Here is a 13,700-nt window from a genome sequence, read left to right on the forward strand (position 1 = left end):
AGGTGTAGGGAAGGTGGGATGGATAGGGGAAGGGTAATAGGGAAAAGAAAAAAATGTGAGATAATGAAAAGATGGAAATAAAGTGTTTGTAGATGGGGAGGGGGTGAGGGGAGGGCAGGGAGGGCAGGGACAAGGGGAAAAAATGAGAACCAAGACCTGTCATGTAGAGGTACAAGATCCCAACAATGAATGCAACTGTACTATATCCCTAAAATGTACCAATAAACTCAATTAAAGCTAAAAAAAAAAAAAAGAACAAGAAGCTCTGATATGCTATGGCACAGTATAAAAGTTTTCATTATAAAGAAATGATAAAGGGCCAGGGATTTAGTTCAGTGGTTTCACCACCTGCTTCTCAAGAGCAAGGTCCTGAGTTCGATTCCCAATACCAAAAAAAGATAAATGTTTGAAGAGAAACCTGGACATGGTGACACACCCTATAATCCAGGAGGATCACCAGTCTGGGCTAGTATGAACTACATAGCAAAATCGTTTTAAAAAAATCAAACGCTTGAAGAGATAGAAGACAGTTATGTTTAACCTAATTTAAATATTATACAATGTATACATGTATCAAAACATCACATTGAGTCAGGTGTGGTGGCGCACGCCTGTAATCCCAGCACTCAGGAGACTGAGCCAGGAGGATCTCGGTGAGTTCGAGACCAGCCTGAGCTACATAGTGAGTTCCAGGTCAGTCTCAACTACATAGTGAGACCCTGTCTCAAAAAACCAAAAAAAAAAAAATCACATTATTTTGTACAATTTTATGTATTTTTTGTTTATTTGTTTGTTTGTAGCACTAGAGATTGAGCCCAGGCCTCATGCCTATGGCAAGCATTTTACCACTGAATTAGCTCCTAGTTAACCCCTTTAAAAGTTTTATTTTGAGCCAGGCATGGTGGTACACACCTGTGATCCCAGCACTCAGGAGCTGAGGGTCAGAAGCATCACCATGAGTTCAAGACCAACCTGGGCTACATAGTGAGTTCAAGACCAGCCTGAATTACATAGCAAGACCCTGTCTTAAAAAATACATAAATAAATTAATATTTTATTTAGAGACAAGGTCTTATATAAATTGCCCAGGTTGGCCTCAAAATCTCGATCTTCCTACCTCAGCTTCCTGAACTGCTGGGATTGCAGGCATGTACCACCATTCCCTAAAACAACTTCTACATACAAATAAAAAGCAAAGCCTGAGCTTCAGCATATTTTCCTTGTATTTAAAACTATTAATAAACAACCAAGAAAAGCCTATCATGTGTTAATAATTTACTTTCTAAAGATAATAGAGGAGCAGGAAGAAAAATGTATAAAACAATAATAGGACCAATGTGTTCCAAGGTGGGAGAATTGAAGCTTGCTGAAGCAGAAGGTACAGGCTCTGGGTCATAGGTACCACAGGAAATCAAGACAGTCTATCTACTTGGCCTACGGCCGGGGGCTCAGTACCTCATTCCACCCTCTTCTGAGCCTTTCTACCTCCACTGCTGTTCTCCATGTCCAACTGCACAGGGTTCACTTTCAGTCAAATACCTTCAACCTCAAACTCAACAATTCCAAAACTAAAATCTGCTTTCCTACTTTCTAATCTGAATGAAAGAATTCTGGCTCAGCCGTTTTAGAAATAGCCTCTACTTCATTCTCTTCATAAAATCCTATTGACTTTTTTCCTTCAAATTCTCTCTTAAATCCAATTTTTATGTTTCTTTTGCACTCCCAATCTACTATACCACCTCTAAATTACTAGTGCTACCAGATTAGTAATCCTTAAATACCACTTCCTCTTAGGACTCTCTCTTGTTCAAAAACTTTTACTGGCTCCCAAGTTCCCATATTAAACTTAAATTCCTCCCCCTGACTTTTAAAGTAACCCTTAATCTTATCCCACCCTATTCCTTCAGTCTCTCACACCACTTTCCCAGAACACACCCTTTAATCCGGTTGTACTTGTTTCCACTGGACCTGAATGCCATATTCTCTTCAACTTCTACCTATATGTGTCCACTCTTTCCAACAGTTAAAATCTACTTTCTCCTGACTCTAAATGTTCACCTCAAATATGTCCATCTTTATGACTGCCCGAAATATGAAACACCAACCTGTCAACTGGGCTGTAATGTCTGGTCGACATCACTGCCCACTGACAAGGCCGGCCACCTGCCTTCTCAGCCTCCTTCCAGCAAGGAAGGGAACCTGTGTTAGGCTCTAACAAAGGTATCCACCCCAGACTTCAGTTTTTAAGACAAGGTCTCACTATGTTGTCCAGGCTGGTCTTAAAACTTGTGGGCTTAAGTAATCCTTTCATCTCAGCCTCCCAAGCAGCTGGGACTACAACATGTGCTACCATGCCCAGCTCACCCCAGACTTTTTTTTTTTATTTTATTGAGTTTATTGGTACATTTTAGGGATACAGTACAGTTTCCTCCCTTCACCCCCTCCTCCCCTCCCCATCTACAAACACTTTATTTTCATCTTTTCATTCTCTCACATTTTTTTCTTTTCCCTTTTTGTTCTTCCCCTACGTATCACCCCCCCCCCAGACTTTAATAGGAGGGCTATAATGGAGTCCGAAATGGAAAAGGCACCCCAGGGGCAAGGAAGAAGCCATAGTAGGATCAATTACCCAGGCAGCAAGGTGGCAGTGGCCAGTGGGGAAAGGTGAAGTTTTCTGATTGCTAGTGGTGCTGTGGTTCAGTGGCATGACTCTGAATATGAAATCAGGCTTTGAGATATACAGCCAGATATGCACCAGTTGTTCTGAGTTATCTAATATACACTTTTCCCCCTAATATACACTGCTATAAAGTAAGCATTTTATTGATATGTACCACATACTGTATATAGAAAAGTGCACAGCATAACATAAGAGAAATGGGCCAGGGATGTAGCTCAGTGGTACAGTGCTTGCCTGGCAAGTGCAGGGTCCTGAGTTCAATCCACAGTACCTAGAAGCGAAATATATATGAAAAGTGTACACAATAAACATACACATCAAAAGAAACTGAGCTTTATAAATACAATCAACTCTCAGTATCCTCTGGTGATTTGTTCTAGGACACTCATGGATACCAAAAAATCTATAAATGTTTCAGTCTCATATAAAATGACATAATATCTTCAATAACCTATACCCCCCATATACTTTAAACTATCCCTAGATGACTTATAATAATTAAATGCTATGTAAGTAGTTGTACTGTTTAGGGAATGATAACAAGAAAGTCTATATATATTCAGTATAGATGTGGTATTTTTCCTTATATTTTTGATCCATGTTTGGTTGAATTTGTGAATGTGGAACTCATAGATAAGGAGAACTATTTTCCCAAAACCCATCTTATTTCCCCTTCCAGTTACTATTCTCCTCCCAAGGGTAACCACCATACTGATTTCTAACAGCATAGTTTAAATGGAATTATTCTCTTATGCTCTCTTTTGTATCTGGCTTCTTTCACTCGATATTGTATTTTGTGAGATTCACCCATGTTGTGTGTAATTGCAGTGTATTTATCCTCACTGCTATACAGCTTTTGACTTGCATTGGGTAAATACTAAATTTCATCAATGCTATTGTTGACTGTCCAAATTGCTTCCAGTTTGGTTCTATTACAAATATAGCAGTAAACATTCTTGCACAGACTGGTAAATGTGGTATGTGCATTTGTGTGTCTGCTGGAGATATATATATTTCTAGCACTGAAACTGGAGGGTCAAAGGGTATGCAATATTTCACAATATCTTTTTAATATATACCCTTTCTACTTAAATCAATGAGGTTTATTCCCCTTGCTTATAATCAAGAAGCAAGTATACTCCTAAGTGAAATAAATAAGTCACACGTGTAAATACCGAATAGTTTCTCTGGTGAATAAACTGTTAATAGTACGTAAGATCCTAATGAGATAACTGACATTGTGAAATGGGAAGAAAAGGGCTAAAGGTGTAGGCAAAGGGGGAAGGGTAGGGGAAAGGAAATAAGGGAAAAATATGAGAAAATGGAAATAAAGTGTTTGTAAATGGGGAGGGGAAGAGGGGGTGAAGGGAGGGCAGGGACAAGGAGAAAAAATAAGAACCAAGGCCATCTGTCATGCAAGGGTACAAGATCCCAATAATGAATGTAACTGTACTGTATACCTAAAATGTACCAATAAACTCAATAAAAGAAAAAAAGAAGCAAGAGCATTTTCAGTGGCCATTTCTTTCACAGAAGTTTCCCTGAGAATGAAAGCACCCAAAGGGTACTTCTGTCCCATATTCCCACATTTCAGTATATTTTACACTATCCTGAACTATTCGAAGTTATTTTATGCCAGTAAATCCCGTTTCTCACTGTCAAAACTCCAAAACAGCTGTTTTCAACTGTCACATCACAACAAACTAGTGTGCCATGGAAAATTACAGTTTACAGCAAGTAATTCTTTACTAATAAAAAAGTAGCAACGTCTAAATAAATGATATATATGGATAGGTTCAAAATTTCCTTTGGCTCTTTCCATCTCTCATTTGAATTCCAATATCTCCCTTAATCAGATGATCCTGTCTCTATGTCACAACCCCAGGAGTATCTTTTATACGAATGTCATCTATCATGAGTGTCATAGTAGAGAAGACCAGGCCTATTACTTTTCCTCTATCTCCTATCATTCCTAGTAGTGCTGAATACATATTAGATTTTCAATAAATACTGATTGATAATATCAAGGTGAAAATGTCCTGCAATAAAGATCTGAAAATAATTTAATCTAATCACAAGAAAACTAGTCCTTCAGTGCTTCCAAATTATGAAGCTAACAATTTTCTGGCTACACCCTGAAACTTCTTGTCAATTTTCTCAATAAATTTTGACATGGATTTCACAAATAATACTTAGGTAAAAAGTCTTTAGCATAAGATTTCCATTCTTATTGCTATGCCTGATGTTAGAACAGCCAAACTATATTTGCTTAAAAGTTTTTATGATATAAAAAGCCATAGCTGAATCGTACCCTAGAGCATATGATTATGGAACTGAAAATTTATTCTCTAAAGAAAGTCAGGCCCCCAAATTAATCTTCTCAAATCCAAGTATCCTCTCAATCCTGTTTCCAAAAGGGTAATCTATAGATTCTTTAAGAACTTAGAGTTGATTTGTCCAAATTTAAAATACTGCAAAAACTGGGTAGATTTTTATAAGTCTGACTCAAAGTCTAGCTGAAAAAATATACTCATCTGGAAACCAAACTGGAGGTGAAGGAAGAGGATAGAACCAGTGATAAAACAAAATCAATAAAAAATAATGACCTGTAAGAGGAGGAGGAGTGGTGGGATAAAATAAAGTTTATTAAAGGAAGGGACAAGAAAAAAATGAAAATAGAAGGAAAAAATGGAAATAATGCTTATGTACATGGGGGGGTAGGGGAGATGGGGTAAAACAAAACTTGTTTAAAACTAAATAAACATGGCCGGGCGTGGTGGCGCCCGCCTGTAATCCCAGCACTTGGGAGGCTGAGGTAGGAGAATCGCTGTGAGCTCGAGACCAGCCTGGGCTACATAGTGAGTTCCAGGTCAGTCTCAACTACATAGTGAGACCCTGTCTCAAAATACAAAAAAAAAAAAAAATTAAATAAACAAATAAAATGTAGAGGGGATGGGATTTTAGACCAAATATTGGGTGCTAAAGAATCACTGTTAAGCTCAGTGATAGACCCTTGGGTTTACTATACTATTCTCTCTGTTTTTCTGAAAGGTCTTAAAAATTAAATGTATTTTTAGCTAGTAAAAAAAATTTTTAAAGAAATAAAAACGAGTATACCTTTAAAAAATGGAAACAAAGCTTTTGTAGATAGGGACAGAAGGGGGCATTATGGAGAGGTGTGAAATAAAATTTATTTAAAAACTGATGTTTTAGGTAGGGGAAAGGAAAAAAAAATGAGAAAAGGAAAAAATGGAAACAAAGTCTTTGTAAATAGGGGAGGGCAGAGGAGGTGAAGGGAGGGCAGGGGTATGGGGAAAAAATGAGAACCAAGGTACATCATGTAAAGGTACAAGATCCCAGTGATGAATGTAACTGTACTGTATACTTAAAAAGTACCAATAAACTCAATGAGAAAAAAACATGTTTTAGCAATTTCAAGTCCATAGACATAAATATCAATTTCAGGATAAGCCTTACATTTCATAAACAATTCAGTTAAAAGATATTACAGATTTTAAAAGACATCAAAATAAAAGCTATACCATTTTAATATAGAAAACCTTTTAAGTTGGATGCTATGGAAAAACATCATCCATAAATGAAATAACAAATTAAACTATCATTAAATATAATTTTTTAAAAAAACAATGACCTAAGAAAACAAAATAATGATTCTCAGCACCCATCCCTGGAAATGAAGAACTAGAATCAAAATCAGGCAGCCTCACTTACTAGCTGTGAGATTCTGGGTAGTAGCTTATCTTTGCTGAGAATTATACAGTAGTATGCATATTTCTAATAGGTTTTGTGAAAGCATGCAAGCCCTTCAGAGCTAAGAGGATCTTTCCAAGCAAGTTAGAGAGTCCAGTTTACAAGCCTTCCTTCCAGTAAACACAGTACCTAAAAGGATCTCTCTGATTTTTAGGTGTATGTTTACTTTAACCTTATTAAATTATGGACTCTTGTCAACTTTATTCATTCAGAATGACACTGGCCAAAAGGCATTTTTTTAAAAACAGGACAGCTGACGCCATGGATTTTAGCTCAGTGGCACTATGCCTGGCCCCAAGTGCAAGCTCAGGGTCCTAAATTGAATCCTCAGTACTCAAAAAAAAAAAATGGGAAGGGATTAGCCGGGTGTGGTAGCACACACCTGTGATCCCAGCACTTGGGAGGCCTTGAGACAGGAGGACTGCTACAAGTTCAAGGCCAGCCTAAATTAGAGCAAGACCCTGTCTCAAACAAACAAAAGACAAAAAACAGGATATAGAGGCAACAGTACCTATTTACTTTCTTTTCTAGTCAGTGATGGCTTCCCCATAGATTAAGGTCAAACAAATTGTCCTTCATTTAATTCCCAATATAGCTTTACTCACTATACTCAGTTGCTTATACAACTGCTTCTTGGTATGGCTTTGAAACAGAAAACTAACACTGATTTTAAGCTTCAAATGTTGGGTATGTGAAAAGGAACATTAAAATTAATAAAATATGATTGTAAGCTACGAAATGTCTTAATTTTTTCAGGTCAGAGAGTGGGTAAGGAAATGAGATTCAATTCCATTCAACTAATGGAAAGTGCTTATTGCTGCCGCGTACTTGGCAAATCTCCAGAATTCTTTTGTAATGCACAGTAGGATACCAACAAGTACTGATAAAAAAACACTTTTGGATCTGAGGGCTTCGCTGATGACTTTAATATGAAATTATAATCAGAAAGCTTTTGTCACTACACAAGGAAAAGCAGCCTTCCCACACCGAAGGTCACTTAAAGTCAGCTCCAGTGCTGTGAAATAATCCTTGATTACAAAATCTACCCAAGGAGACCGGGGATTTAGCTCAGTGGTGCCACCGCCTGCCTTGAAAGCGCAAGGTTCCGAGTTTGATCCCCAGTACCAAAAAAAAAAAAAAAAAAAAAAAAAAAAGTCTACCCAAGGATACAGAGGAAGAAAACTGCATGTATGTGAAATATTTAAATATTTATAATCCTATCAGATGTGATAACCAATGACTAATAAATAACAAGCCTGTCCTTTCAAATATCTCCATTATAGAATAATTAACAGAACAATGTTGCATTCTTTTTTCAGATGGCCTCCAAAAACAGAAATATTGGCTCTTTATGAAAACCTAACTCTCTTCACCCAGGACTTCCTAGTTCTTCATATTAACGTATGGCTATAGCTGAAGCTCCAGGAATAAACTAGTGTCATTATATGAGATTATACTTTAGAAATTTGGTCTGTAATCACCTGCACTTTTCTCACTGATGTTGCAGTTCTACACTCAATCTTAGCCAAAAGGCTAAGAAGCAACTGCAGTTCTCAATCCAAAGATACAAAAGACCTTATAAAACATCACTTAAGTAAGATTCACAGAAGAAAAATAAAAGACTAAGTTCGTCTAGTTCCCCATCATATCTCCAGTGCCCACCAATGAATGCCCTCCACACAATTTTACTGAGGGTTGATCATGTACCAGGCCCAGTGCTAGTAAGGCCATGGGAAATAGAATGGTCTCTGCCCTCAGAGACTAACACCATAAGGAAGACTTACCAGGAACCAGGAGGAAAAAAGGAATAGAAAATAGGCTAGTGTAATAACCTAAGACTTTGGGAAAGACAACATTTATTCTGGTCCCCCCAAATGGTCACACGATCACCTTCCTTCCAAAAGCTAGGACTCTGCCCAAATGTCACCCAACACTGGAAGGCCCTCTCACTCATAATATTAAGAAAGGTCACTCCATCGCCCATCACCCACGCTTCTGCTGCTCATTCTCCTTCCTTGTTATCTGATTTCTTCACAGCGTTCATCGTTCATCGCTGTCTGAAATTCTATTATTTACCTGTGGGGCTATCCCCTGCCATTAAAATGTAAGTTCCAACCCTTGGACCTGGTGGTACATGCCTGTAATCCTAGAAGTTAGGTTGAGGCAGGAGGATTACTACTGAGGTAGGATTTTGTGTTCAGAGCCAGCCTGAGCTGCATAGTGAGTTCGAGGCCAGCTGGAATTACATAATGGGACCTTGTCTCAACCCCTCCTCCCAAAAATGGGAAATTCCATGAGAGCAGAATCTCATCTGTCCTGTCAACTCCTCTGTTCATCAAGTATAGTAGTAGCTGGGACACAACAGACATTCGACAACATTTGTGGGAAGCAGGGACTTCCATCAGTGAAGTATATGTGAGGGATATACAGTTTTTGAGGCAGGGTCTCATTATGTTCAGGCTGGCCTTGAACTTGAGGTGATCCTCCTGCCTCAGCCTCCCAAGTACTGACTGGGATTACAGACATGCACCACCACACTGGATATTTATAGGAGATTCTTCTCACACAAAGAGCCTTAATACTTAAATACTTTAAAAATCAACTCATTCAACAACAACAAAAAAAAAAGTAAAGTTAGTTATAGGAATCAAATAACCACAGAATTCCGAAATCCATGTCACAAAGAAAACATTAATTAAGAAATGATGCCAGGAAAGGACTTTCATCCATTGCTCTTTTTATAATGCCTGTAAGTTATATAGCTTTTTTTGTAGAATGTTTTCTGATTGGTTGTAATTCAGTCAAAAAAAAGGCCAGCACAATTTAATTTCTGTGAAATTACAGCAGCTCTATTTTTCCCATGGTGCTGGGGCTCAAACCCAGGGCCTCATTCATGTTAGATAAGTTTGCCTTTGAGCCACAACTCCCACCATAAGGCAGCTACAGTGAACCCTCAAGTTATGACCAGCCTGACATACAGAACAACTTAGGATAATTAGGCTAACGGAAGATTCATCTGCCTCTTGTTATCTATACTGTATACCCAAGTAAACATCCAGATCTCAGCTAGACTGACTTACAACCAACTTGAGCTACACCAAGCCCTTGAGAACTGATCAAGTTCATAAGTCAAGGGACCATTGCATTTTGAAAAGGCTACTGGCAGAGCTGCGACAGAGTAATAAAATTACAGAGTGGCGTCACATAGTGAAACTTGCACGGCCAGTTCACTTAGGCTAACAAGACTGTAAATTCAGAACAAACCCTTCTTCACTGATACCCTCTGCAGGAGCCAGGCACAGTACCAGGTACATAGTAGTTACCTAACCAAGTTTTACTGAACTTTTCAATTGAAAAGTAATGTGCAAAGTCTACCAAACAACTAAAGATCCACCAAATTTTTAGGATGAAAAAGGTACATGGGGGGCCGTTGGGCTCCACACTGAACCAAGACAGCTGTCTAAAAAAAACAGCTACATAAAAAGGTGGTTTCTGGGCCTGGAGTTAGCTCAGTGATGCCATGCATGCTTGAAAGCACAAGGTCCTGAGTTTGATCCCAGTACCACACACACACGCACACACACACACACAAACTGGATCTAGCTACATTATTAACTTTTACTCCTCCAAATCCTATTCAGAACTGGGAGGTACAATCAATCTTGGAATTCTTCCAAATAAGAGGAATCTAGTTAGTCCTGATCAATAAATGGCAGGCTAACAGATGAGCTCACGGGCTCTTTTATGTGCTTCTTTTTGCCTATTTATTTTCTGCAGCGACCAAGTGCTGCTTTTGTAAAAATTAAACCCCACAAAGCTTTCATTAAAAAAATAATGACAAGAAAGCAGAAAAGTAGGACAACTATTATTTTACCCCCTTTCTCTAAACAGTAACAGCGCCGTGTTTATGCACTGATTCAATTGGCAGGGAACAACTGCTTAGCAGATGCCTCGCTCAGATGTGCTCCAGTCACAGATAAGGTGCTTTCCATTGTAAACAAGCCTCTGGAGTCAGCTGGCCCTCAGTAACTGCTTCACAGGGATTAAGCATTCAGGCAGAGCCTTGTGGCCCCATTTCAGAAGCCTGCAGAGGACTTTCCTGCCCTGCTGGGCCAGCTGGACTGGATCAAGGATGTGCATGCATTTTTTAGTGAGGACCCTTAGATTCTCCCATCCAAGGAGGACCTTGCGGAGCTTCAGATTATGAGTTCTATCTAGTGGTAGTTACTGTATTCAAAATGAAAACTGAGACATGAATACAACACAAGAGCACCAGCGGCGGCAGGGTGGTGATGTCATCACACATTATGTGGCTTCTGGCAAACTTCACTGCATGCTGGTAAAAGAGTTGGAGTGTAAAGGGCAAATACCTTCTCAGTATTGTTCTGAAGAGTTTTGATCTCACAGGCCCCAGAAAAGGTCCTGGAGCATTAGAGGGCTGGATAAGCAAGATCTGTTTCAACACCATGGTCCTCAAGCAGGGGACCTCAAGCTTGACACTACTGACATTTTGTTAAAAGGGGCTGTCCTGTACTTGCAGGAAGTTGAGCAGTCTCATTGGCCTCCTACCTACCAGATGCCAAGAGCACCCCGCCCCCATGTTGCGACAACCAAAACTATGTTCAGACATTCCCAAATATCTCCTGGTTGAGGACCAGGGTGCACCACTATTCTACTGAAATGTTTATTATAAAATATTTACCTCCCATTGCCTTCTCAGCCCCCTAATATGCCTATTTCCTCCCTCCTCCCACCTAGACCTATTCTTTCTGTGCTTTTAAGTCACAAACAGCAAGAGCCAGTGGGTAATAAACACAGGATGAATGAGGTCAGGAAGACACGTTCTGGTCAAAGTTCGCCTTTAGACATTAAAGCTGTTAGGGATCCAGTCTACTGGGGCAGAGCACAGTGGACATTAATCCAGCCGTTCTCCCAATGTAATAACAATCCAATCCTTGAGAAGTGATGTACTTACTCCAGAAAAAAATAGGCAACATCCGAATAAATGTATGGCGGGAAGAAAGCAAAACCTCCCATCTGGAAAACGTTCCCCAGATGCTTCAGTGCCTAGCTGAAAGCAGCAGGGTTTATAGAAAATCTATTATAGCCAGGTGTGGTGGCGCACGCCTGTAATCCCAGCACTCGGGAGGCTGAGGCAGGAGGATCACTGTGAGTTGGAGACCAGCCTGGGCTACATAGTGAGTTCCAGGTCAGTCTCAACTACGTAGTGAGACCCTGTGTCAAAAAAACAACAAAAGAAAAAAAAGAAAACCTATATCAACACTTCCAAGTCAGATATTCACTCCCCATCAAAGTTCTCACTTGTTCCTTTAGTCTGCAAAGACCGAGACCAAGTTTTCTCTAATGACAATCGTCCCCAGCCATCCAGGTCCCATCACCCTCAAAACTCTGAGGAGGGCTAGGGATTTGGCTCAGTGGCACCGCGCCTGCCTCGCAAACACAAGGTCTTGAGTTCGATCCCCGGAAACAAAACAAAAAAACTCTGACTAGCAAATTCAAATCCTGCACCGTTCCGTTTCTTATCTCATTCGTCATCCTTTCTTCACAGCCTCAAATTTCTTCCTACAAACAGGGTGTGGTGGCGCATGCCTATAATCTCAGTGCTCAAGAGGCTGAGGCAGGAGGAGGACTGCAGTGAGTTCAAGGGCAGCCTGAACTACATAGTGAGACCCTATCTCAAAAAATTTTTTTTCCTTCCCACAAACCCTCATAAAAACCGGAGTGTGGTGCCACGTGCCTATTAATCCCAGAATTCGCCTGTAATCCCAGCACTCGGAAGGCTCAGGCAGGAGGGTCACCAAGAGTTCGAGGCCAGCCTGAACTACAAAATGAGTTCGAGGCCAGCACAGCGAAACCCTGTCTTTAAAAAATAATAATTAAAAAAAAAAAACAAGGCATCACTGTCGCGGCGCCTCAGGTTCTACTGTCCTAGACGCCCCCACCCCCACGCGGTTTCACGCCGGTGGTCTTCTGTCCCAGTTTTTCCTCCACCATCTTCGAAACTCTTCCCGGCTTCCAGGAAACCAAGGCTCCCCCAGGGTTCTGCCGCTCCCGAATCCGCACGTACTGCCCGGCCCTACTCGCTCCTCAGCGCGTGCCCCAAGTAACTCCTTCTTCGCCGGCCTCGTCCTCCCTGGCGTCCGCCCCGACCTGCCCCTAGCAACTCTCGCGGGCCCCCTCTCCCGCCACCCCTCTCTCAGGCCTTCTCCAGGTCGCCGCTCATCCCCCCGGGGCAGCGACACCGCCCAGTGTCAGCCGCTGAGCCTCGGAAGCCCGGTCCCGGACCCGTCTTTCAGGTTGTGTGGCCTCTGAAGCAGCGCCCCGGGCCCAGGCTGAGAGTCGAATCCGGAGGGCCCGACAACTCACCCAGGACTAAGCAGACGAGAACGAGCGCCAAGCCCGGAACGAGGGAGAAGCGGAAGCACACCATGATCCCGCAGGGCAAAAGCGGCGAGAGCAGCAATACCAGCGACGCGGTTCAAGGGAGCCGGTGCCAAAACTCCGATGACCACCGACTACGGCGCCGTAAAAGCCAGGACTAGCCGCTCCGGCCCCAGTCATAAGATCAGGGGCGGGGTTCGGCCTCGCCGCCAGCCAATCGGCGAGTTGGAAAACGGGAGAGGGGGGTGATGCGGGGGGGAAGTGGGCGGGGCAATCACGCCCTGGCTTTTTGTTTCACCACCATTATTAAGTTCCTAAGAGATGTGCTCGGGAGGCATTTTCTGAGGCTTTGAAGATGAACTTTTGAAGGCTGTAGATATATTATTTCTGTTCTGGCTCCTTAAGGAAGAGGAGAATAATTCTCCTGACGTAAAAATGGTTAGGTATCTCAACATAATACATGCAAAATAATACATGATTCTTCGCCAAACGTCGTTGCTACCTAGTCAGTTCAAGTTTAAATGGGCCAGGGAGCTAGGGGGTGGTATGGAGCCGGAGCAGGCAGTGATCTCCAAGTTCACGAAGTTATAACACTGAATTTCTCATATGGGGAAATTGAACTCAGAAGGAGGAAGTGTCTTTTTTTAAAAAATACAGGAAGGAAAAAGGGGGGAGAAATAAAATAGAAGGATAAAGAGAAAAAAATAAAGGTCATCCCCTCAAAGAGAGACCCTATCGGCCAGGTGCGGTGGTGCATGCTTATAATCCCAACACTCCTGAGGCTGAGGCAGGAGGATTGCTGTGATTTGGGAGGCAGGAAGAGAGAGAGGGAGAGGGGGTGGGGGGG

General features: G+C 41.4%; 1 protein-coding gene across 3 annotated transcripts in view; it reads right to left on the reverse strand.

The window, feature by feature from the left end:
• Lamp2 (lysosomal associated membrane protein 2) overlaps positions 1-13,020 on the reverse strand; it is a 42,388-nt gene extending 29,368 nt beyond the window's left edge. For all 3 annotated transcript variants that reach the window (XM_010629572.3, XM_010629574.3, XM_010629573.3), the window contains exon 1: positions 12,839-13,020. In XM_010629572.3, coding sequence (XP_010627874.1) covers positions 12,839-12,902 — 64 coding nt within the window. In that variant the 5' untranslated portion in view covers positions 12,903-13,020. The remainder of the gene's footprint in view (positions 1-12,838) is intronic.
• Positions 13,021-13,700: the final 680 nt, after the last annotated feature.

The sequence above is a fragment of the Fukomys damarensis genome, unplaced genomic scaffold (assembly GCF_012274545.1).
Source record: "Fukomys damarensis isolate Sample0158 unplaced genomic scaffold, DMR_v1.0_HiC HiC_scaffold_39, whole genome shotgun sequence".
Taxonomy (NCBI): Eukaryota; Metazoa; Chordata; class Mammalia; order Rodentia; family Bathyergidae; genus Fukomys; species Fukomys damarensis.